The 26,237-nt window shown below is 36.0% G+C and overlaps 2 protein-coding genes across 4 annotated transcripts in view; one reads left to right on the top strand and one right to left on the bottom strand.

Annotated features, from left to right (window-relative positions):
• Positions 1–393: 393 nt before the first annotated feature.
• Positions 394–26,237, bottom strand: part of LOC118267196 (phosphatidylinositol 4,5-bisphosphate 3-kinase catalytic subunit delta isoform) — a 28,998-nt gene continuing 3,154 nt past the window's right edge. The window contains exons 4-19 of one of the 2 annotated variants that reach the window (XM_035581034.2): positions 25,132–25,361; positions 18,498–18,750; positions 17,926–18,104; positions 17,424–17,630; positions 16,653–16,864; positions 16,072–16,263; positions 15,410–15,616; positions 14,581–14,724; positions 14,026–14,150; positions 13,393–13,537; positions 12,579–12,767; positions 11,945–12,087; positions 11,419–11,573; positions 10,819–10,998; positions 10,342–10,461; positions 394–10,070 (exon numbers count right to left, since the gene is read on the bottom strand). In XM_035581034.2, coding sequence (XP_035436927.1) covers positions 9,951–10,070; positions 10,342–10,461; positions 10,819–10,998; positions 11,419–11,573; positions 11,945–12,087; positions 12,579–12,767; positions 13,393–13,537; positions 14,026–14,150; positions 14,581–14,724; positions 15,410–15,616; positions 16,072–16,263; positions 16,653–16,864; positions 17,424–17,630; positions 17,926–18,104; positions 18,498–18,750; positions 25,132–25,361 — 2,801 coding nt within the window. In that variant the 3' untranslated portion in view covers positions 394–9,950. The remainder of the gene's footprint in view (positions 10,071–10,341; positions 10,462–10,818; positions 10,999–11,418; positions 11,574–11,944; positions 12,088–12,578; positions 12,768–13,392; positions 13,538–14,025; positions 14,151–14,580; positions 14,725–15,409; positions 15,617–16,071; positions 16,264–16,652; positions 16,865–17,423; positions 17,631–17,925; positions 18,105–18,497; positions 18,751–25,131; positions 25,362–26,237) is intronic. The other variant, XM_035581035.2, reaches the window with a different exon arrangement.
• LOC118267203 (leucine-rich repeat-containing protein 23-like) lies at positions 18,911–21,403 on the top strand. 2 transcript variants are annotated; one of them, XM_035581045.2, is made up of 4 exons: positions 18,911–19,239; positions 19,834–20,431; positions 20,544–20,719; positions 21,184–21,403. In XM_035581045.2, the coding sequence occupies exons 1-4, from the start codon at positions 19,064–19,066 to the stop codon at positions 21,305–21,307; spliced, it is 1,074 nt and encodes a 357-aa protein (XP_035436938.2). In that variant the 5' UTR covers positions 18,911–19,063; the 3' UTR covers positions 21,308–21,403. The 2 variants fall into 2 exon arrangements, with proteins under 2 accessions (XP_035436938.2, XP_035436939.1); XM_035581046.2 differs by having other exon boundaries at positions 19,049–19,192.

The raw sequence follows: 26,237 nt of genomic DNA, 5'->3' as shown, positions 1-26,237 counted from the left end.
TGAAAATCTAATAAGAGGATTTGATAGAAAGGAGTAGGTTGATTGGCACCTACTTTACTAAACATAGTGTTGTTTATGTTACAGTACACTAAAATAAAGCTGTAAATATATTTTTTTCAGTCATTTTATACGGATAACAGGGATTTTTGGACGTGGAAGAAATGTAACCAGTGTTTAATGTGAACAGTGGATCTTAGAACATTTATGTAATTGCCTGTGGTTTCTGCTTATTCCAGTGAAAGAGTGTGTGAGTGCGTGCCTGTATATTTTGTAAAATAAAAAGATTTTTTGGAATTGTCCCTAATAAATATCAGTGTATATTTACTCAGGTATGTGCTAATTCACTTTTAAGCCGATTTCAAGCAGGTTTGCTGAGGAAATAATACAACAGTATAAGCGTAATATAATAATTTTAATTTAATCTATAAAATGACATTTGAGATAGATGCAAATATTTTCAGTAAATTACTTTATACACAATATTTAAACGAATCTATTACACATTCTCGTTAGTAATGATTACATAATGACACATGACAAAGGAACTATTGTAGACTTGAGATGTAACGTGATCCTTAACTATAATAATGATTTAGGAATATGGCTAATTAATGTTTGTATTATTAAACTCGATGACGATCCTCTAACACTTATTCCTTCGATAATATTTGGTGACAACTTGCTGGCGATACCAGAGCTATTACAGTTTGCATCTCACAATAACCCAACTCCATATCTCGGTCGCAAACTAAATAATATAAATCAAACATTCTCGTTCAACACAATGTCCTCGTTACCACTCAAACTAACTCGGTACTATTTACATTGCACGGAACTGTAACTACTACGTTGTCTCGTTGCGCGACCTGAGACCGGCTCTACACTGACAACTAAAGTCAACATCACCCAAACCTTAAGATAAACACCATGTATTTAATCATTTACAATCTGAGGACACCCAGCCACGCAATACAAATATTCATCTACTTAAAACTATAAAAATACAAAGTTTATCTAAAAACAAAAGTAACAATAATACCGCGGTACTAAAACGCCACTCAATTTGAAGAAAACTATTTCTGTCACTATCATACACTTTTAAAGTGACAAAGACAGCATGAGACCTATGCAATATACTTTGAGAGGCGTTTCAGTACTGCGGCCACAGAATCGATCTCTTCGCGCAACGCTACAGTATGTTACAAACTAATTAATTGATATTTAGCACTACATAGGAAGCAATATAACTTATACAGTTTACCAGGAGCCGTACATGGTTATTACATATGTATACAAGTGCTAACAACACACTGAGTCACATAATCAGAACAAAAACTATTCAATATGAGCATCTTACAGTCCTATTGCATTAGAATATTGTTTAAAGAAACTTATAAACGAACTGTTGTATATTTTTGTTTGTGAATATGTGAATAAAAATAATATATGTATAATTAATTTTCGTATGGATAAATCTCTTGAATAATCAGCTGCGTTACGATTAGTCTAGGTATTATTTATGGTCGCTAATCCTAAGTTGAATACAGGTGTACAGGTGTGTATGTTCACGTAAAAAATGAGGACATAATAGCTTTATAAATCATCACGAGATTAGTCCAAAATTAACCTTTATTATGTAAATATCAACTGTGATTTTTATTTATTATACCATTTTTATTGACGACCCACCGCATTTATGTCGAAGAACAAGAAGTCCTAAGTGATCTAGTATCTTATAAGATACAAATTGGCAAACTAACCAATATATCGTGCGATGCATGAAGAAACTGGTGCACTTTCCAATGAACGGACAGTTCCAGATCACATGAACTGTATCAAGAAATATGACACTTCATCCAATACCTCCATACAATACAGGGACATGAGTATTTGCAAGTAAAACTAAACACATGTCAAAATTAGACGAAGAAGTGTATTAAGTAAAGGATTTTAAGGCTTTAAATGTAATGGCTATAAATCTTAGTGTAAAATATCGATATATCGTTTTTATGTACATATAAAAGCCCGGTAGTGTGTAGCCTGTTACAATTTCGAAAACCTCTTTTATCACTAAAAGCTTTTTTTATTAACTTTCGTGAGACATACTAAGGTAATAAAAATCAAGGTTTACATAAATTAATAGAGAAAAGCTCTACTACTTTCGAGTCATAGAGGGACTCTTCATCATGAGCAGCGTGCGCAGACGCGGCGACGTTGCGCAGTCTGGGTTGCTGATATCTAGTCAATTTAAAGAAAATTTCAACAGTTTACATAGCCATAATGTCCTCATTTTTTAAAGTTACATGTGTGTGTGTATTATGTATGTGATTTATAAAATGTATGCCTACTACTGACACTATTATACAAATATGATTATATGTCGTACAAGTCTGTATACACTGCGAGCTACGGTTTACAAATCAAGTGTTTGTAATTATGGATGTATGCAAATTTATGGCAAAAAGAAGCTTATTACACAGTAATTGAAGAACTGCATCAATGTTTTCTACAATTTTGTTATTTATTTACATTATTGGAAGATAAGTATTGAATTTATAATTTATCATTCAATTTGCTCTTGTTAAGAGGGCATTAATCCACAGATAAAGTATATAGGTAGTGTTTTTGAATAGATAAGTTTATTTTTTCGAGTTGTAATAGATAAAATGCATTAACCTTTACATTATAGAGGTCTAATTTGCAAATATATCGATATATGTTTTTCCATAGCTAGGACTATGTCTCAAGAGTAGTATTTGGAAGAAAATATTTGAAAACATCGATGCAGTCCATCAATCAGTATCGTATACAGGTTCAATATGAAAACGAGACTCCAGGGCGAGAAATTGTAAGCAATCAAGCTTATTTACTGCAATTTGAGTCTTAATGCTTTTAACATAAGTTACATTTCCCCCGAAGTTCCATCTTAAAGCGACCCTGTATTTATATTTATAATATTATAATACATAAGAATAATAATTACACGACAATGCGTACCTAGCTACTAACAGAGTTTGAGCTACTTATGAATGTGTATTATATAATAAGAATAATATATAAATCGTATCTAACTATTGCTAACTATGAGAAGGCGTTCAGTCTACTGTTCACTTATTGGCAGTGTTATGTGGTTCATTTAGTTGACGGATACCGTTACCACAGAGTAAAAAGGGCGGCCATTTTGTTTTAGGAAAGAAATAGTTTTATCAATTTTAATAGGCTAGTTTCCTACTAGTCAAATTCAATACTTTTTTCGAAACTGCAAACAGGATATTTTCTATGAATTTTGTATGAAATAGTGCGTTATGACATGCGTCATATAGCACACTTATGTCTAGAAAATTAGCTAAAAAAATACCAAAATTAAGTAGATCATCAAATCTATGAATGAAAGTCTTATGATTTAATATTTTATTGTATTGAAAAGTAGATATAGTTTGTTATTTTGACTGAGGAAACTACCCAATTGCTAGACATATTATTTTCCTGTTTTAAATGTAATTTCTGTGTCAAAAATACATAATATTATTATAATAATTATGTAAAGTGTGCGTATGTAAGCTTGCGACCTTAAACACGGGTCATTATCAAACTGATTTCAATTTTAATATTTTTTAATGATATTAACATTCCAATGTCATTGTATTTAAAGGTATTTTATTGTGTGACGTCCTTATGCAAAGTTGTGACGCTTGAAGTCCTGAATAAAATTAGATTTGCATACAAAATGTAATATGTATTATGATATAATTTTACATTTCCTATAATATCAATCAATTTTTACCACTTTATTATTTTAGAGGTTGCATTGACGTCTGTTTTAAAACTGCATACGTCAACACGTCAAAGTTTTGTTTCCGTATTACCTTCTTTAAATACTATTTTTAGGTGTTTTATTTTAGGTAATTTAATATTTAATTATTTTAATATCCAATGACGGAGTTATGTGACCTTTTAATCAAATAAAAAATATTTAAAGTTATGTAGGTCTGTCTTTTTAGCTAAGTATTAATTATTAGCTCTCTATTTTTATCAAATTAAATCAATTAATAATCTTAGTATGAATAAAGAGACTATCTATTCATGGGCTGATTATAAAACCAGAAACGTACTACGTAGGTAGGCTAAAAGCAAGAATTATTGAATTATTTTGTATGATAATTCAATTTGAAAAGGACCTGTTTCAGTTACCTGTCAAGTTTCTGATTTAAACAGACATAGAATATTTCAAATTACTTCCTTATTAAACTATTGGGTAATGTTGTTATTACCATAGTTGTTAGGACAGGCTTTAGGCTTAGGCTACAAAATTAGCTTTTACCAACGGGTTCGCCTGCGTTCCCTTGGGTCAAAAGATATCCTATCACCCAAGTTACCCCACACCGTGTCTGTATATGAAATTTCATCAAACTCCATTAAATAGTATCTGCGTGATTGAAAAATAAACTTTAACATTTACAATATTAGTGTGATTCTGTGATAAAATTATCACTTTTAGACACGAAATTTGCAAAAACTCAAAAATCCATTTTTATCAATTACAAAACCTACTATTTCCTAATACACGTACTATTAACTTTTACAAATGAATGCACATACAATATACATGCAAAGCTGACCCAATAATCCGATCCAAGGGATCAGTGTCACAACCGCGGCATTCGGATCAAATTTCAGACTTCAAGCGCCACAACATATGTACTAGATGTCGACCTACAATCTAGACTGTTATAATCTGTGGTGTAACGGTACCTTACTTTTTAAAACATTGTAGCAAAGGCCACGCAAAGGTAAAGTTTTGGTGTTATTTGTATTTGAACTTTTTGCGGTCGATTTTTTTAATAAATGGGCAAAATATTGGACATTAATCATTAAATAACCTGGAATTATTGTTTCATGTATTAAATATGAACTAAAAATCAACTCAAGGTACATTACAGCAAGACATTAGTTAGCATAACGATTGAACTGTTAACTAACTAATTCGGTTGAAATTAACGAACTTTGACAAGTAACCACAAAGTTAATTATAGTTTTTTAACTATCTACTACTTAGAAGTCATAAGACAACCGGTTTTACTCAACGAGAACAAGAAAAAAGCAAAAATAGTTCTTATGGCTGTTAAAACAAAGTTGTTATTAGTAGAGAAAAATCGACCGCAAAAATGTTGATTCCCCGGCTATCTAAATTATCTATTGAATGGCCTAATGTGATATGTTTTATTATTCGAGGTAAAGGTAATTGAGAACTGTCTTTTGTGGCTTTCCGATCATTAAATGTACTGCTATATTAATGAAGTTACACAGGGTGCCATTGAATCCGTAAGTGACAAACTTAGGTTCTACCCACGAGTAATTGCGAATCAGACCCAAAATAAGACTTGCTTATTAACTATTATGTTTAATTCTTGGAATAATAAACAATTTGCAATTACATTATGCAACTTGAAAATAATTAAGCGAACTTAATAACATTTGTCAGAGCGCCTATAATATTTTTTATTTGCACAACTACTCTTTACGCAGTATAAAACCCACATCTGAGGGCCAGTATGGCTGATGCCGACCGGGAGCTCCTAGCGGGTTACCGGCATGAAAAACAGGAGTATGCACGGGGTGGTTTTTAGTCAGTATAAGTCTGACACTCCACTAAGCCATTGGATGATTTTCACCCTCAAAAAAAAAACTCCTATACCGTTAGTAGAACCTAAGTTTAAAACATCACGACTTTAATCACACCGTGTAGAATCCGTCATTTAGCGACGGTTTTAATGCATATGCTTGTAATAGTTATAATGTCCGCATAACTGAGATATTTCTGAACTAGACTTAAATATCTTTTTTTATATTTTTCTCGAACAGTTTTTGAATATCATCAGTGCATAATTGCATGTATTTGGAGAACGTTTTCCTTTATATTAATGACTTACCTGTATTAATGTTAAGGCTATGTATATTTCAAGTTAACCGGCATGCAAGAACTGTATACTATATACTTAATCATTCAACATTCGATTTTGGACAATATTTTAACCATAGTTTACGTAAAAGAGACTTAGATTCTTTGTCTGTCCCAATATTTATAAGAAACTACGTATAAAATACCATCACAAAATTGAATATTCACATACCAGCTTCAAATCAGCGATGCAATCTAGATTTTGAACCCCAATCAATTTGACTGTAATCAAAATTCCGTGCGCTATAAGGTAATAAGGAGATCATAAAACATTTTGTTTTAACGACACAATTTGATGACAGAGTACTCATTATCCAAATTACATCGTGACTAATCTGAGAGCAAGTTTGCACTATTTTTACATATAAGAACTGGGCATTTCACCTAAAATGTTCACAACTGTTGTAGCAATAACTTAATTCTAAAATATAATAAGGCATATTCGTTTATAATAAAAAACATTCATATCGATCGTTATATTATATCGTGTATATTTCACTAGAGCGTTCCGACGAGTGCTATTTATTAAGTCTATAGTCTATTCCGTTAATATCTGTAAATGTAGGCTACTGTGCTTTATAAGGATATCTTAGGATCGCTAATTCACTATAACTCGAGCGTTATATTCATAATTTGTTCCGAAGTTTGTAAAATCAAGGGCAAATAAATCATTATCATTCAATACACGACAGCATGAGGTAGCGCGAAGTTATACAAAAAACTTAAAAGCGAGTTTACCTTTATTACAAACATATGACAATATAATACTGCTAAGCCTATGATTTAAATTATAAACCCAGTAACAACATCCAATCGATAATGCGAATCGATAATCGATTAAAGAATATTGTCACACAAATCGCGAACGAGATGAAATCAATGTGCAAACAATGTTTTCACTAATTACACCTACGCTTATAATGAGAGCAATTCGCCTAATTAATGTAAGTATAACACTTTTAAATGCACGATATATTCCTAAAACGGATATATTTTAACGACCATTCACGACCTTATGTTGATGGCGTTAAAGGTTGGTTTTGTTCCCCATGTCCTTTAACGAGTTGTACCGTGCATTACAAAGTGTGCGGGCGGTTCGTCCGGTTCGGGAGTGCGGCGGCCTTCCTATCGTCTCTTTCTCCTCTCAACAGTCACCCTTACGATTAACTAGTATACGCATGCCTTAATCTAAAGAGTAAAATTAAATTTTGATCCAAACTCTAACACCTAACGAAACTAAATACAAATTCATACAATTTTTAACATCCTATAATTTAGATAGATGGGTGTAACCCGTCTTTTATATCTCTTGAAGGAGACAAGATTTTAGGCTAGTCAAACCGAGATTTGTTTATTTATAATACAAGTATTACCGCCAAATATGGCAGAGTATGACGTATTATTCAAAATTGTTTCATTACTCAAATGAAAGGTTACATTAACTATGTATTCTAGACGTTTTTTTAATTAGTTTGACAGTTAAGTTTGACTTATAACCTCAAGTCTGAACTAAACATCTTAAAAGCAAGTCCTTCTCTATACGCGCAATTATACGCGGTTATATCACAGCCAAAACCGCCGCCGCACGCCTTACTACCGTCCGAGGGCCCAACAATGTCGCCGTACTAAACTGGACACTATAATACCGGGACTCAGACATTTTGGAAACTTCCAAATATTAGATTAATGATTACATTATACGAAATAACGACATCGGAATGTCCGGTCGCGGCCAAAGTAGACACATTTTTGAAGTTTTATTGTTATAAGCCACACGTAAAATTGGGATACGAGTATTACTTAGCGAGGCGAAATAATCGTTTTAGTTTTTAAAATAGGACGCTGATTGGTCAGCAATGTATTGTTATTGTTACCTTCTGGTCGTCATGGCAACGGTTTCTACAGTCATACACGAGTGTTTATCGCCTTACACCGTAGTATAGTAACTTACGACCAATATTATAAACTTGCGTCACCACAATCTTCACAAATCAATGTCAGTCTTAGAACAACCTCGTCCCGTTCACAAGTAGAAGAAGTTCATTAGAAGATTTATTTGTGGGGGTCTAGACAAGTGCCTTAGAACACAAATAGCTTGTCGAAAAATCCAAAAAATCTATGACTATAATGTCATAGATTTTGACAGTGTTACATAAATGACAATGTTACCGAAACACAGATATGTTTAAATTTTGCCCAATGAGGAAAATTGCATGAAAAACTGTTAAGTAGTTTTTGAGTTTATCACAAACAGACATACACGGTAACAAGTTTTCATTTAGTATTTACGCACGACTTTATATTCCAATCTTAGTAATTGGCACTTGTCTAGACACCCGTTTTAGTCATACATTTTTTGTCTATTTTAACACTATTTATTGTAAGACTTTAGAAGTTCTGTAGTAGGAAAAGACCCCAGTCCTATGCTCCACAACCCCTTTAGGACCATATAACGAAGTTATAATTCAATACTATATAAATCTAGCTGTCTAGCGTATTGAAAACACTACGATTATGTACTAATCTAAGTAATATTTGTTAGTCTGTCGTTTTACTGATGTGAACGGGATCTTTCAGTTAATTTGCTCACGATAACTGTTGTGGAGCGGGGATAATCGTCAATAGTATATACGGCTTCTATTCTTACTGAGAAATATAACCCGGGTTTTGTCAAGGTCAGAGTGAATAGGTACTTTCTAAGTCTGTGTGCTCCATCTTCGGCCACATCTTCGCTTCGCCATTCTGGCAGTAAGCGGGTTGGTGGCCAAACACAGACACCCAACTGAGATTGAAAATTAAAGACGATTTCATTGGTCGATGATTCTTAAATACATCAAGGAAAGTAAGAACTATTATTTCTAGTATAGGCCTTTTTTTAATGACGATATCACCCGCTCTTTAATTCAGATAAGAACATCAACAACGATGGTTAATTGTAACGATATTGTTCGCAATAATTGACCAACATTAAAATGCCGTAGCATTGCAAAATTATTCCGCTAATTCATAAGCTAATTACTAGCAAAATTACCTATTGTTTCTCAATGTAAAAGTTTTACAGTCATTTCAAACATTATTTCTGATAAGGCATGACTAATGCCCGTTTCCATAAACCCCCAATTTTTTTTTACCTTTAAGCTAATAAGTGACACCTAAAGGTAAGAGTTTAGTTTAGGTGCTTGATAACGCTAAGTAACTCTTAGCAAATGGTTTAGGGATGGTTTTTGTAAACGGCCATTAGTCCACTAACTACATTAGTAATTAGGAAACGAATTACTTGTTTGATAGCACAATCTGTTCATTAAAAACCTCGAAAAATGTATATCTACTAATGACAATATCAACTGATTGTGATGATAAAATCAAGTATGAAAGCAGTCCTTTAAGCTTTGCATTATAACCTGGATCTTACGCGATTGTGTTTACACTTTGTTTGGTAATCTATGTTCCGTTGATCGCACGCATTTATACCTCTTCAAACTGTACAAATTAGGCGAGTAGTTATTATAATACCCGGTACGAACCAAAGCCAGATTTTAACATGGTCAACATTCGCGGATTATGTATTTTCTTTAACATCCAACACAAATTACTTTTCCTATTCTTACGTTACCTTTCCAGACATGATTAGCACTAAACAATAGCAATAACCATTAAATAATACATAATACGCAAACTTACACACTACGATTAAACCTAGAAAACGCCCTAGGCAAGCACCTAACAGACGCCATACATTTTTTGTCGCCTATCTATGGGCAGTTGGGTATGTGCGTCTCGCAGCGCCTCTCCGAAACCTAGTACTTGCCTAGTACGCCATTGGAATAATACGGCTTTGCCTCTGACCATGACAAAATCTGACTATAACTCGTACTGGGGAGTACAGAGAGAGGTATAAATGCGTGTTTTACCTATATCCTTGTATCGTTTATATTGTCTGCATGGAGTTCGAATGTCGGTGCTTCGTGAGCCGGCGGGGCATGGGTCACTGTCAGTTGTTCTTGTCGATGTTGTGGATCACCCAGTTGAACGACGTCCACCCATTCTTCATTGCTTCGTTGAACTTCTGTCGGAAATGCTCCATCGCTTTCTCTTCCGATAGGTCCATTACCTGTTTTAAATTGATTGTTGTTAAAAGGTTGCTAAGTAAACAGCTTCTTATCTAAGTATAAATCTCCTTTCCTTGATAGCATAACTAAACTTTGATTCCCTGAAAAATTAGGGTGGTGTATATCACAATAAAACAGGGTATTTTGTTACCTCGGATAAGCAAGCCAATTACCATGACAATGATACCAATCCCCAATGGGCAGATTACTTGGAGAATATGGCTTGAAAACTAAAAATTCTATTTAGTAGTGGTCTAGATTCTAGATACTTACTAAAGTTTCACGTAAATATTGGAGATCTTTTTCTGAGCTGAGCTCGGGCAGGCCGGTGGACATCATCATGGAGAACAGTGACAATATCAGGTGCCCGTGCTTGCGGAGTATTGTAAACGCCTGTACACGAAATAAAAACTTGTTAATAATGATTAAATACTTGTTTTTTTTTCATTTTAATTTAATTTAATTTTGATAAATACGTAAATCTTTAAGAAAAAACCAATTACAGTAATAGTTGTGGCTACTGACTACAATCCCAATCAGTTTTGTTTTATTTCTTTATTTGTATGACCCAATGATTTGACCACTTTGCCATCATGTCCATACTAGATCGAATTGTATAGATATTAGATTCATTACGTTAGACCAACAAGGATTCGAAAACCTTTGCATGAACTATGAAGGTATAAGTTTTTAAGATTTTTGTATGTAGGCGTTCAAAAACTAATCATTCCTCTAAAATGATATCCTCACCTTCTCGCAATGTTCCCTAAATATCTTAAAGTCGATGGGTAGTTTGTCTCCGGAGCCCTTCTGGCCCTTGTTGATGACGTGTATGAAGTCGTGTGTGAGCACGAAGGGCGCCCTCTCTCGCTTGAACCCGTACCACTGCTTGAAGTGGCCCAGGAAGTGACCGAAGTCTATGTGGAATAGCTGTGGGGAGAACAAAATTATAAGTACAACTACATAACGTCACGCCACTATAATACAAAACAAATATATAACGTCATGCCATTTTATTCTAAAGACAGATATTCACATCTTCTTTTCATAAGTTATGTTACGAGTCTGAACTAATGGGTGGTTACCCTATTGCTATAAATCAATCTCTGTGCTACAATTGACATGCAACATAATCCAGATACCTGTGGTGTAACTACAGGGTGGCAAATTGAGAAGATGCCACAAGATGCCCTGTGTTGGGGGAAGACCCCAGTTCAGAAATTCTCATCTAAACTACTTTACTCTAACTTTATATTGGGAAGGGGGACTTTTCCAATGAATTGGCCACGGACCCCGGACGGTATAGTTACGTCACTGCTAGAAACTGTACAAACAAAACAGTAAACCAACCTGGCCATTAGTTTTGACCATGATGTTGTCTGGGTGTCTATCAGCGATGCCCAGTACGTACGTAGCCACGCAGTAGCCGGCGCAGCTCATTGTGAACTCATTCACCGCCTTGTTGAACGCCACCTCGTTGTTCTCCGTGTTTCGTCTCAACCATTCTGTTTGGGAAATAAACAATTTATTATTATTGCTTACATTAACATGGTTATTTAAAAAAATGGGCAAAGAATGGTTTAAAACAGCAAATCGTTTGAGAAATAATTAATTATATTACTGTTTTATCTACTCGATTGATTCAAGCATTGAAAGTATAAAAACCAACTTTACTGGTTACGAAATAAAGATTCGCGGAATGCTGATCATGAATATGAGCCTCTAGCATAGCTTAAAACTATCAAGTTACCCTTAAAATAGTTACTTAAACGCGAAAACCTATAATTAATTAAGTATGTCTCATGAAAGTTACAATATAAACATACTTAAAGTAATCATGACCTATGTAGTATTTCAAAGTAAACCCAATACTCACGCAACAACGTAGACTTGTAAATGGTGGAGGCGGCGTTGAAGAGCGAGCTCTGCTTCTGTATGTTGGCGACGGTGGCCGCGTCCTCCACCACCTCGATCATGCCCACCGCGTACTCCATCGAGATGCAGTTGTACGGGATCATTCTGTGACATAGGAGATGGTATTAGTGTCGTATGTTTGGTATATTTAGTGCTAAATGTATTTTTATTGAAACTTTTATGTATAATAACATAAGACAGACTTTTGTCTTATTTAACAAAAGGTATAGTTTACTAGGTGATGCCTCCTGTAAAACCATATGAATCTTATGCATATGTTTTTATTATGTTTTATGAGCCAAGTATTACCGGTTTTCGGTTTTACTTGAAAATTTCTCAGTAGTAGCACGAAGTATGGAGTTGTGCCCAGTATATGGGAATAGGCTCTATTAGCCCCTAACAATATTACATGGGACTTATAACATTATTATAAGTCCCATGTAAAATTGTTTTAGTTATGTATGTCAGTTACTTTAATTGGTTGTGTACCATTGTAACCATTGAATAAAATAAAATAAATAAAACCAGCAGGTGCACTTCTGCCAACCCCTTCGAGGATAAAAGGTTCATTACATTGCGTTACCAAAAGCACATACCTAAAATCATATCCATGGTTCTTCCACAGCCGATCCATGATCCTCAACATCTGAAGCGTGAACATGTCCTGTCTGAGGTCGTCTCCTATCTTCAGTATGATGCTGATGTCGGAGCCGGTGGGGTCTGCGTTCTCGAACTTCAGCTTCAACGGCCTCATCTTGCTGTCCATCACTCGACATTCATCAGGCCTGTAGGGTGTAGAGATGGTCGTGTTAGGGAATGGAAGGTGAATTTGTAGAATTTAGTGTGAATTTAGGGATCGGTTCATATCTGTCGTAAAATACGCCGAGCATATCATCGATCGTACTAACGCATCATCGATTGAGTGTGAATGGTCAAGTATTTTTCTACACATTTTTCTGTTCTAACGTTACGCAACCGATATTACGCGACGCATGTTTCATCAGATATGACCGACCCTAAGTTTATTATACTTTATACATTGGCAAGGTATGTATAACTAATTAAAATGTTCTTGATTGTAGGGTGGTTGAGTAAACAAAGGACATATTCAAGAAAAATATATTGAATTCTTGTAATTTGTTATTAGATTCATTTTATTTTTTTATGAATATATTGGTCCTTGTTCTTTGTTTAACCAAACACCCTATATCTATAGAACGATTTCGAAATAGAAGACAAAGCATATATGGAGTTCACTGTCGACATAGTTGATTAATATAATCTATATCTACATCGACTTTTCAGTCATGTTTTTTAGTAAGCATAGCAATTTTATACACTTTAAAAGAAAGCATATTTTTTTAGAAGACTCTCCTTGGTTACTTTTAATCTTTTTTATATCCCACTTACTTGATTCTCTTGCAAACAAAACTAGGGTTAAGCGGCGAGACAAAATCACAGAGAGTTTCCAGGCAGTGCTGTTCTTGTAGGTGGTGGATGAGGGCGGCGCGGGCTTGCTTAATCTCCTTCTTCTTCCGAACGCACTGGGACGCCCCTAACACAGCCAAAATATTGATCACACAACTGTTTTTATTGGATAACTAGAGTAGAGTATATAGTTCATGATATTAAGGCATGCATAGAGAAATCATGATAGTTAAAAGCTTAATTTTACTGATTCTGGAACAACCCAGCACTTAGTACTATGCCAGTGATAGTTACATTGGACCATAAAACAGTTTGATACTCATTCTAACTGTTTATCTATCATTTAATTCATTGTTAGAATAGTTTTACTATCATTAATCATGAATTAATAGGAATCTTAGCAATTGGTGCTTCATAGCCTCTGCCTAGCCCCGTGGGAGATAGGCGAGAGGTTATATATGTGTGTCATTAATCATGACATTCATGAACACATAACAAGTGTACATAACATGAAATAGTGTATTATATCGGAATATTAATTCATTAGTTGTATGTTCATTAGTTGTAGCAAAGAAAACACACACATTACTCCAGCAGTAAGTATGGTACACTTACATTTAAGCTTGTCTAGGCACGTGATCTGGCGCGACAGACTGTTGATATGGTCCTGGCAGCCGCGGCAGTACGCCTCCAGTAGCAGACCGAACCGCACCGATATCGACGCCACGTGCATCTCCGACCTGAAATAGGAACATAAAGATGATACATTTTTGCACACAATATACCATAAACACAGAAAACATACAATTTTGAACACTAATGATGATGAGCTTGCAGAGAATATAAGTGGGACTACCAACTAATCCATATTACATAATAATAATATTATGTAGTATAGGTAGTCCCACTAAATGCTAATAAACTATTAGAAAGATTGTCTATTGCCATTTTTGGCCACTTCTAGCTCCAGGCTTTAGTCCAACACTTAATATTTTTACCAAACCAAAGATGAAAATTTTACAAATTTTACTTTTCTACAAGTTGCTTGCTAGTGCTTTAAAGGTTTCTATACACCTGAAATAAGTTATAAATAATATAGAAAATAACCCGAATTTTAATTTTAAAACATTGGGTTTAAAATATGGTTTATAATGTTAAGTACAATATTACCTTAAATGCCAAAAGAGGTAGTGTCCGATGGTCATGTTCTTGAATGCCCGCTTGAGCAGGAACACAGAGAGGTCGCACATCAGGTACGACTCGTGCTTCAGCGCTTGTACCAGCTGCAGCAGGTATAGGAGCAGGTCGTTGTCACTGGAGAGAAGAAGAACAATGTGAATGTAAATAAATGGATCCAGGCGCGTACTCAACGTGAGGTAAGCCATAGAGAGGGCATCATTGTTATCAGCCTTAACTTGACTTATATGATCAGTCTGCTTTCTAGACACAGATTTTTATAATAGATAGCAGTGATTTACAGCTTTTTGTGAGTACTTTGAGAATATTGATACTGCATCTAACTAGAAGGTGCCCTCCACTTAGAACCAATATCTTTAATTTAACTATGATTCTGAAATTGTTTACTGAACATGGGTACTATAAAATCCTTTCTGAAAAAAGAGGCCATTGCTAAATAATAGATTGTAGACGAATTTTGCTTAATGATTAGTAGAGAAAATAGGTCAAATTATTCCCCTTTTCCCAATCCCCGATTTCCCAACAACACTTATATTTCAAACCCCCAAAAGACCGGCAACGCGTTTGTACCACCTCTGGTGTTTCGGATGTTCATGGGCGCGGTGATTGCTCACCGATTATAGGCGATCCATCTGCTTGTTAACTGGCTTATACCATTATGTGATATTGTGTGATCCACAAATTGTTGTTTCGGGTCTGGGTGTCATGTGTATGTGAACATGTATGTTTGTAAACACACCCACGACACAGGAGAAAATCCTAGTGTTTTCAAGAAAAAAAAAAATTAAAAATACCGCCTAACCTGATCTTCCCGAGACACTTGACGGCGAAGCTCCTGACGGCGGCGTCAGCGTATGCGTAGTCGAGCAGCTCGAGCGCGGCCTCGACGCGCAGCAGCGGCCAGTTGGCCAGCAGGCGGCGCACGGCGGCCGCCTCGGACCGCTCGCCCCACTCCACGCACGACAGCAGCTTCGGCAGCAGCTCCGGCGCCTCCGTGCGGAACCGCTCCCTGGGGGAGGACACCATAATGTTATATTGCTTAGTTAAGTAATTGAGTAGTGTCCTAGGTGAACAATAAATTGTTTTGACATTTGAATTTAATACAATATCGCAAAAATATTATACTTTCATTAATTAATTTGACGATTATACTATACTTCAATTATTTTTTTGAGAAATAAGTAGTGTGCTATTTGACGCAAACATAACATCATAAGTAGCGATCTACAAAATTGGTAGAAATGTAGCGTTTTTGACATTTCGATAAAAATATTGAATTTGAATTGAAAAACTGGAAACTACAATTCAAACAAAAATATAATCATACTCAAAAATATCTTTAGTTTACTATTGAATTTACTTGTTTATTAAGTTTCCATTAATCATCATCTTTCAATACACACAATACCTTAATCACGATCAACACCCGAAGCAAACGCTCTTAATAACAATAACAATCCTTACCTCGAAGCCCAAATGTCTTTCTTGTCCTGTTCGTGCATTTCATACATGGGGTCTTTCTCGGCGGTGGCCCGCAGTCTGTCGTACTCTCTGCTGAGCCTCTCCATGACCTCGGGCGACACTGCCTCGATGTTCTCCGAGTACTCGCGTACAGTCTCCTCTTTAGGAAATAACACTGGGTACTGGCAATCGTAACTGGAATGATAAATATAATTTTTAGTAACTCAAAATGTCATTTTATTTTAAAGATGTTTTTGTCGTTATGAAGTTTATAAGCTCCATATCGTCCTATAAATGATATTTGAGAACATTTTATAAGTTATTTCATTAATTATTTTTTACATACATACATACATAACGTCACACATAATGCCAGTATACACCCACATTTCACAATTTATGTTATAAGTCCCATGTGATAGATGGTGAGCCTATTGGCATATACCGGGCACATTCGAGAAAACGAAAAAAGCCCAGTAATACTTCGCCCGATCCGGGAATCGAACCCGAGACCCTTATCACACTTGCAACCACTCAGCCAACGAGGCAGGCAGTCAATAATAAAGTATTAAATCAACACTTACTTAGAAAACGTGACCTGTAGAGCCGCACAGGACTCTCGGATCCCAGATATAGGGTTAGAGACCACAGTTCCGAGAGGATGGAGGACGAGGTCGTCTCCCTGCGTGTCGTCGGCCACGTGGGTCCACATGGACAGCGTCACGCCGTCCGTACGGAGCTGTTCCTTGTAGTCGAACACCATCGTATTCGCCCATGTCAGTCTGTTTATTACCTCCTATAATAGAGAGAAACTAGTGTAAATAATTGTATGTTAAAGTTTGTACTTACTTTACTGGTTTTGGATTGAAAGCTTATTTATCTCATTGTCTTGAATGCAAAGGCAGCGGTGAATATTACTGTTTTACATGTGTATATTATGTTATTATGCCTATGTTCACCATTAAAATTATTTTATTTTACTCTATTTTATTCATCGCTTTGGGTTGGGAAAACCCAACAGGCGTAAATGAACTTGGATCGATTATTTAAAAAAAGCTCTCTTAAAGGTCTTAAAGCAAACATAAAAGTTCCAATTAAAAAGTATTTACAGTCGACGAGTCGGAAATTGCAGAGAAAAAGGGACAGAAACTTCTCAGAACTTTCAGGGGTCAGTATCAACATTTTGAGGCCAATTAAAATTTCGGACCATTAATTTTTTTCAAACATTCGGTAATTCGGAGACTAGAAGATTCCCTCCAGTTTCGAATTAACAAAAGTCGATTGTATATCAGTAAACTGATATATAGAATTATTTTATTATACCACATTTTTATAAAATCTTTTTTATAACATACCTTCCCCTTCTTCTTGCTCTTAGTCTTAGAGATCTCGTAGACACCGAAACAGATCCTGGCCATCCGTGGTATGTTGGAGACTTTGATGGGGAAGGTCAGCTCCTCGTCCCACACCGCCGTGCCGTCCGTCATCACCGCCGGCTTCGTCTTCTGCGTCTCGCAGAGCGGCCGCCCGCCGTGGAAGATACCGGCTTGGCATATCACCTCCAGTATAAAAAATAAAAGTCACATAAGACGCTGATTTTCATGAATAAATTTGGATGTCTTTAATATTATGGCTTAGTCATAGCTAAAACATCAGTATTTCATATAGAATAAACTACAAGTCTTTCTTTCATAAGTATTTAATAGTTTCTAAGATTATCATAATCCCGTCAGATACTGAAACAAGCAACGAAAGAGTACAGATTGGATGCTTTTCTTTGAGAATTGAGAATACTTTATCCCTACACAGCACTTTAACAACTCTTTTAAAAATACTAGTAACATATTAAATACTCACAGTTGCACCATTCCCAGGGTCCACGTTAAGCTTGCTAACGCTCTGCACCACGCAAGAGTAGTTTTTATGAATATTCCACGAAGATTCATTTTTCTTCCGTCGCATCGTGTTTGAATGCTCTGACGTCAGTCGTCTACGCTCGGGCAGGCAGTATGGGTAGTAGGGAAGGTCTCGACTTACTGTTTTAGGTAAACAAGAAAATACATTAATATGTCTCTTTTTAATTACTACTTAACCTCTCGTATGCCGTATATAAGACAACAATAGAAAACACATTGTGTCTCGCGTAGATGGGTTAAGTCATCATAATTATAACGAAGAAGAAAAACACGAGAAACAACGTTTTTACTCACAAATGGCAGCAGAAAAAAGAACTAGACAGAAATAAGACAGAAAAAGTAGCTAGAAGTTCCTTGTAATACGTATGAGAGAAGATTACGTAAAGTAAATTAAATTCAACCTTCAATAAAACGCTGCCCTTTAATATTGATAAAAAAGATCACACTTTTCTCCAAAAAAAGTTTACCATGCGACCAAAACTCGCAAAGAAACAACTTAGATCACCAACTCACGCGTCAGCGGCAGCTTATCCATGCTGACGGTCATGACCTGCGGCACTCCGTCCGTGGCCAGCATCTCCTGGATGTACAGGAACTGGATGAGGGGGTAGTCTCCGAACAGGTACTCCTCGCGCCCGCACACCTTCAGCACGTAGTTGTGAGGATCCTCTCCTCGCATGTTCAAAGAGTTAGCCAACCTGCGGAGGATCACCTCGATGTGCTGCTGAGGTGTTCTCGTCTCTGGGACGCTTGTTGAAAATGATACCTGGAATTAAGGGAACAGAAGTTTTCTTATTGTTTGGTTTAGGTACTGCTACCTACAACATACGAGGCCAACACATATACGATTGAGGTAGGTACATTAATATGCATATAGATATTTTTGTAATAAATCGAATACAAACTACAATAAAAATTCACGTAAGGCAGAAAAGAGGTGAAAGTCGCATACACGACGTTTTGTGCCAAAGCCGCAGCCGATACAAGCGAATAATTTTAAAAACTGAACACGTCAAAATACTGCCTGTCAAAACCTGTATAGTTTTCTTGTCAGCTGTTTTAAAGTAAATAGGAACACAATGTTGAAATCTCATTTTAATTTGGTTGCAACTGACAGTGAATCGGAGGAGGAAGTTGTAGAGGCTGCCTCTGTAGTTGAGGAGACGGTGAAGGAGGAGCTCCCTCCGAGACGACTTCAGAAGTCGGAGGTTTGTACCAGATTGAGTATGCTGGGCAAGACTGCCTCCGGTGACGGGTGAGCAACACCAAGATCATATTACACAAAGTCAAAGTCTATGTCAAAATTATTTATTTCAAATAGACCGAGAAGGCACTTTTGAACATCAAAGCAAATATTATAGTATTACAAAAGTCTGTCTGTGGGTCAGTATTGATTGCACGGTTAGTGTGGTGGCAAGGCAACTGGCTACCGTGCTACGGGTAGCGGGTTCGATTCCCGCAACAAGTTGGAGCAACTCTTTGTGTGATCCACAAATGGTTGTTTCGGGTCTGGGTGTCATGTGTATGTGAACTTGTATGTTTGTAAACGCACCCACGACACAGGAGAAAATCCTAGTGTGGGGCAACGTTTTTCTTTTTAATAAAAGAGAAAAAAGTCCTCTAGAGCTATTTGCTCGTTCCAAAGTGTAGATTCCTATGGAAAAGAACAAGCAAGAAACTTTCGAAGAAACTTACAATACAATTCTTGGTTACATGTTCCGTTGGTTCAATGTGAGAACAATGTAACACCAATATTCAATCAAAGATAATTATGTCTCGAATACCCCTTTTGAAATAACATTTAAATATGTATATTACATTATCTGATTTACACAATAATTGTCAACAGGTACACATTTTTAAAATGCAAACTTGTAGGAATGAATATAACACGTATCGACGTTATAAGGAGTTACAAACATATAATGTTCCTGGACGTTTCCAATAACTTGCTAGACTTAGATGCGCTTCAAGTCGTCACACAGCTACCGAACTTGATACTCATACACGCTGACGAGAACAGGATCGCCTCCGCAGGACTCAAGCAAATGAAATACTTGCAAGTCATCATTTTTAACAACAACCAAATCACTTCACTGGCAGACGTGTTCCAAGAGCAACTGAGCACATTGGAGCTTGGCTTCAATAAAATAAAAACTATAGATTTCAAGTTTAAAATGCCAACGATGAGAGTCTTAGATTTACGAAATAACTTAATAACGGAAATCCCACCTTTAGAATTTCCCAAATTGGACAGTTTGTATCTAGCAGGGAATAAAATTAAGACCCTAGCTGGTATAGAGCTTCTGGTTAATTTGAGAGTGTTACATGTGCGGAATAATCCAATTAGGTACTTGGACGGTTTTAATGAGGATCACACGAAGCTTCAATACATCAATTTGAGGAATTGCCGCGTTACTACACTGAGACAAGTGAGGAAGTTGAAGGTAATATAAGTTCATAATGTGTTATGCTGTTGGTAAAATACACACCAATGTTTTATTGCCACCTTTGCCCTGCAGTGAGACGATCATGGCTGAAATCTAATCTAATCATTAGGTTCTTAAAGCACTTGACACCCTCGTCCTGAAGGGATGCCCTTATATGGGAGGAGCAGGTGACGAGGATCCGGAGAACAAAGATGAGGAGGACGATCCTCAAATCAGAGTCGAGTTGTTGGCAACAATGCCGCGGCTGAAGAGAATTAATAAGGACATTGTTACGCCCGAGGAAAGGTAATTTCATTAAGTTTTTCATGTATTACATGCGTTGTGTATCACCGTGTGAGTGAGATTGTAGGGGGCCTAATCCCACCCAAACCCCAATCTCAAAATTCCCAAATCCCGAATCTTAAACCCCAAAAGGCCCGTAACGCATTTGTAACAACTCCTTTGGGGTTGGAAGTCCGTGCGCCCATGGACACCCGTGTAAGGACGATGCCGTTTGCTTACCGTCAAGTGCGGATAAAACGCTATAAGTTACCGCGGCCTCAAATCGGAGCAGGAGTTGGAACGGAGTGTGATTTTAAATCAGTAAGAGGCTGATACTCCCTCTCGCCTCTCCTAGGGCGGGAGGACACATTTGATAAGTGTAACGTACTGACGACAGCAATAAAAAGATAGCAGTTAGCAGATTTCTATCACAACAATTTTTTCCACTACTTCTATAGATGTCTATACTTTTCTTTTATTCATTTCAGAGAGGAGAGTAAACAGCTGTTAGCACAGTGGGCGGAAGAAGGCGAAAAGGAAGAAGAAGAGATTGAGATAGAAGAGCAACAAGTAGAGGAGGAAATGTCTCATGTTGAGGAGGAGCAGGATTGAGAGCCGTTTTAAGTCTGCATATAAATGTTCAATTAGATTGAAGTTCCTATTGCTTAGTTCTTAAAGTTGATAATGCAATAACTTTCTAGTCGATTATATGTGTGGTTTATTGCTCTATGAAGATATAAGACGCGGCTTGAAAGCTTTTAGCTTTTCGCCGCTTCATTTCTTCGGTATGAGTACATAAGTTTGTTTTGGTTAGACAATCATATGATCCTATAGAGCGTTTAGAGAATTTAGGATCATTATTATTTTTAAGTTTAGGACTAGTATACAAAATCATGTCGGGTAGATACTTATAATTATACCAATGCATAGGTACTTAGCATACCTTTTCAAAGACGGTATGTATTCATACTTAGTCATAGTCAATATTAATTAGTTATTATATTACACAATTAAGTCTTAAATATTAGAAGTTGATTTTATACTTAAATATTCTTTCATTTAAAACCTATTTTTAGTTTAATATCAGACATAAACAAACAGAAATAAAATAACACTGCAATAACCACGGAAACTTTCCACAGAGTAGACTAAAACAAATTGCATAATGAATTGGGATTATAAAAGTGCGATTTGTTGTAATAAAACTGTCATGGCGGCGACAGAAATGTTCAATTTATGAACTTAGGTACGCGTGGTCGAGGTATAAATAAAAATATATTATGAAAACATTGGGGTTTCATTGTCAATGCCAGTCGCGAGACGGCGACAGTTAACGCGTCTAGACGAGTGTAGTTTATTTACGTATACTACACAGCTGATCAATTCCTGCTACTTTATAGACTAGATAGACATATTTTCAGAACAAACCTACATTAAAAATAGGTCAATATTATTATGTTCGTATATTTATCTATAAAGCTTTAATAGATATGAATAGGGGTGTTGACGGGGTATGAAAATTAAATTATAAATCTATTTATTCCATCAGTTCGGTAATGGAAAAAATATTAGACACGTATTTTTTTATTTTGTCATATAAGATAACAATACTTAGATAGAACTAATCAAAGTCTAGAAGTGGGCGCAAATACGTTATTTAAACGTATAAAATATACCTAGAAGTGACGTCAAGCGATATTTTAAATCGAAGATATTATATATCTTCGAAAAGTATTTGTTTTCGAAAGAATATAAACAATACGTGTCTAATATTTTAAATCAATCTACAAGACAGGCAATAAAATAAAAATGAGAGATCTACCATATTTCTGTTTCAAAAGAACTTTTTTTCGTATTTATCAATGTATTTTCAGGAAAACTTTGTAAATAGTTTAGTATTGTTTTAGTATTGTTTTTTCCTTGTACAGCGAAAATATTTTGAAGCTTAATCATCCTTACGATTACATTGTCAGTGTCGAATAACACTGATTAGTGATAAAAATTATGGATTCCGGTATAAGTAGCTTTATTTTAACTAGTTCATATGAAATCCGGTTATTCGATTGAAGATTTGATAATTTCCAACTCTGTAATTCTTATATAAAGCTGAAAAGAATGCTTGTTTGTTTGAACGCGATAATCTCCGGAACTACTGGTCCGATATAAAAATAGTATTTATGTTGGATAGTCAGTCCATTTATTGAGGAAGGTTATGGGCTCTAAAATATCACGCTACGAGCTACGCTATCAATAGGGGCCGAGCAGAGCAGATATAAGAATGTAATGCAATGCAACATACGCATGGAAATCATTAATGTGACGGCGCATTTATCTGATGAAGACGTAATAAGTCTTCAAATGGCTATGTGACTATGGCTAATAGCCAGAAGTGGAAGCACTATGAATTATGAATTATAAGAACTCTCCAACAGAATTTTAATCACATCAACAGCCTATAAGTGGCCCCTGCTGACCAAAGGCCTCTTCTTACACGGAGAAGGTTTGACCATTAATCACCACGCTTGCTCAATGTGGATTAACGATTTCAAACTCAGAAAATGGTGCAGGTTACTCGTGCATAGGAAGCGGGTGTCTTAAACCTTCAGGCCAGAGACGATAGCATATCAAAAAAGTCCCAATATTATATGTATATTAAATAAACCAATTTATTTATCGGTTCCAACAGAAAGACAATCACCAGTACGCCAGTCCTTAATGCACCAAAACTATGGTAAACACATAGCCATAGCATATTATGTTCTCAAATTGCACTCCTCGTAACTTCAAATTACGTAAACAAGTGGAAAACCGACTGTTTCCCGTTACCAATCATGGTGTCAACATTCTTATGAACTTAGGACTCTACTAGTACGTAACATACATGGTTACACCTCAAATTAATCAAAACTAGTATAAACTGACCGTCGAATGAGCTGAAGAATCATATAAAGCAAGACCATGATAAACTGGTTTTTATAGCTTCATGTGTAGTCCTGTGTACATTTAGTAGGAAAAATATACTTTCTTACAAGTGTTTGTGACTGTCTTGTTGATGTTATGGTACAAAGTAGACGACTACTACGTAGAGAGAAATCATTATCTGTTACTCTTTTTACCTTGAAATTCTCAGCTAAAACAAGGATAACAGATTCTGAGAGCTTAATACGAGTTTGTTGTACGTTTATCGAGATCGAAACGAGAGCGACGTGATTGGTTGGTTCATTCGTGCCGGCCAATCAGCGCACCGAACGCGCTCTCGTTTCGTTTTTGTTCAACGTACAGCAAATTCGTACTAAGGGTACTGATGTTATGATCAGTAGTTTTATCTCATTATACATTAAAAAAGTAGTGTAATATATTATTATAATAATAAAGCCCTTTTCAACGGATTAACCCTTCGTATGTTTAGAACGTGGATCCACGCGAGACACAATGTGTTTTCTATTGTTGTCTGATATACGGGCACACGAAAGGTTAATACTCAACAGCCTCGACAATCACCTTGGGAGGCTGGGGTTGGGCGGATGGATCAAGGGCCTGATGCAGAAGGCAGTACTCCTCGAAACGGCACGTATTGTGAGGAGGTTTCTGTTTCTGGAGCCCTAACCACCGGTAGCTTGGACCATGCTCCCGCTACTGGTCGGCTCCTATTTTTAAATTTTTAAATATTATTTTATTTTGTATGTTGTAGTATTTAAAAATGTAAATTTAGAGAATTTTAAATAAATATAGAGAATAAGCCCTTTCTTCCGAACTTGCTACAACTTTGGAATTCATTTCAGGATTTGTTTAGTTTAGTTGTGATATGTTACCGGTGCATAACGTTTTACGGCCGTGTATACTCAACATTAGTTTTCAATATTCGTTTAAAAATTAACTCGTATTCACGTTGGCAACAGTGTTAGCAACTCACTAGCTGCGGTTTTCCTTGGCTTTTCTACTTAATTCATGCCACATTTTGGGGAAAACCACAATTCGAAAGTACTTTCTGACTCATATATGATAAATAATCTGCTACCTTAAAGGGTATTTAACATTGCTGTGGCGAACTGTGAACGGCTTGGATTTAATATGAAAAGTACTTGGATAACGATAGCATTTAACATTATCCATCAAATCGCAAAGGCAGGAGCGGGTAACTCCTGTATGTTACTGACTGTAATTCTCTTCCCTTGTTAAGTTTCAAATTATCAGAATATACATATGAAAGAATAATCACTACATAGTATAAAACAAAGTCGCTTTCTCTGTCCCTATGTCCCTTTGTATGCTTAAATCTTTAAAACTACGCAACGGATTTTGATGCGGTTTTTTAATAGATAGAGTGATCATATCACCATTGCACCCACGCGAAGCTGGGGCGGGTCGCTATTCTCAACATAAACCCGAGATGGTGGTTTAGTAATAATAAAAATAAATGAAAGACAACAAATTACCTCTAAATTAGCGAATTTAGTGACAAGTAAGAAACAGTGTTGTGTCAGGATTGTCCGCAGCGTGGTCGGTGTTCCGGGCTGGTCAGCAAGTCTCGGCGGGCACTGGTACCGGAGCCTCTCCAGCCTGGTACTCTGTGCCCGACGTATTAGACTTTCTTCGGCTAAGTAACGCATCCTCATCCGAAAGTCATTCACCTCCGAACTTCGAATATTGTCGAATTCGTTGAGGCCTGGGGAGCAAGATATACAATATTAATATAGCATTCCTGACTTTAAATCCTTTCTAAAAAAAAAAAAAACAGAAATCTCTTTTAAACGGAACAACCTTAAGAACATTATGAAGCTACAAAGCTTACTGATCATCGGTATTATATGTAAAATAGACCCTATATCCTATAACCATATGTATACTTTAACCTTATTAATCTAAAGCAGTGGTGCCCTAACCAGTGAAACATGGACCAACAGAGATCGGCAGACGACAAATTAATAAGGTCCACAAAATGAAAACAAAAAATACTCAAGAGGACACTTCTGTACAATAAATACTACAAATAAAGCCAGAATTATTATGTCAATGGTGACAACTGATTTCAATAATCCAAAAGTCAACATTTTAATGAAAATGAATCCCATGACTCCGAAGAACCATAATCAGTATTTTAATTATTATGTTATCGGCTTACTCACGTAATGTTTTGACGATTAACTCGACTAGTTTCAAGCCATGCAAGAGGCTCATATTCATGAGGAGCATTTCGCGACACACGACGCGGCGATTGTCACGCTGCTACTAGTAGCTAGTAGCAGCGTGACAATCGCCGCGTCGTGTTAATGTGTGTGTTAATTAATTTAGTATGTCTCACGAAAGTTACAATAAAATCATAATCAGTATTGAAAAAAAAAAATATTCATTATAGTCATCCCTAGCCAAACAAGAATGTTATAAAGCAGACTTTGACCAGGAAAAGGTTGAGAACCCCTTAACTAAACATACAGTAACATTAAAAACAAATTATATCTAGTTTCATTGACTTCACTAAACATGGTTTATCTATCTATCTTAAAAATTAACTTCTAACAATGATTGTATAAGAAAATAATCA

The sequence above is a fragment of the Spodoptera frugiperda genome, chromosome 23 (genome assembly GCF_023101765.2).
Source record: "Spodoptera frugiperda isolate SF20-4 chromosome 23, AGI-APGP_CSIRO_Sfru_2.0, whole genome shotgun sequence".
In the NCBI taxonomy this organism is placed as follows: Eukaryota; Metazoa; Arthropoda; class Insecta; order Lepidoptera; family Noctuidae; genus Spodoptera; species Spodoptera frugiperda.
Note: the sequence above shows the minus strand (reverse complement) of the source record. Positions and strands in the feature narration are given on the sequence as shown.

Bases quoted from the DNA above. Each gene is read 5' to 3' on its own strand.
- LOC118267203 (XM_035581045.2), top strand. From the start codon at position 19,064: ATGTTGAAATCTCATTTTAATTTGGTTGCAACTGACAGTGAATCGGAG. The intron at 20,432-20,543 runs GTAATATAAGTT...TCTAATCATTAG, and splicing joins GACAAGTGAGGAAGTTGAAG to GTTCTTAAAGCACTTGACAC. The intron at 20,720-21,183 runs GTAATTTCATTA...TATTCATTTCAG, and splicing joins ATTGTTACGCCCGAGGAAAG to AGAGGAGAGTAAACAGCTGT.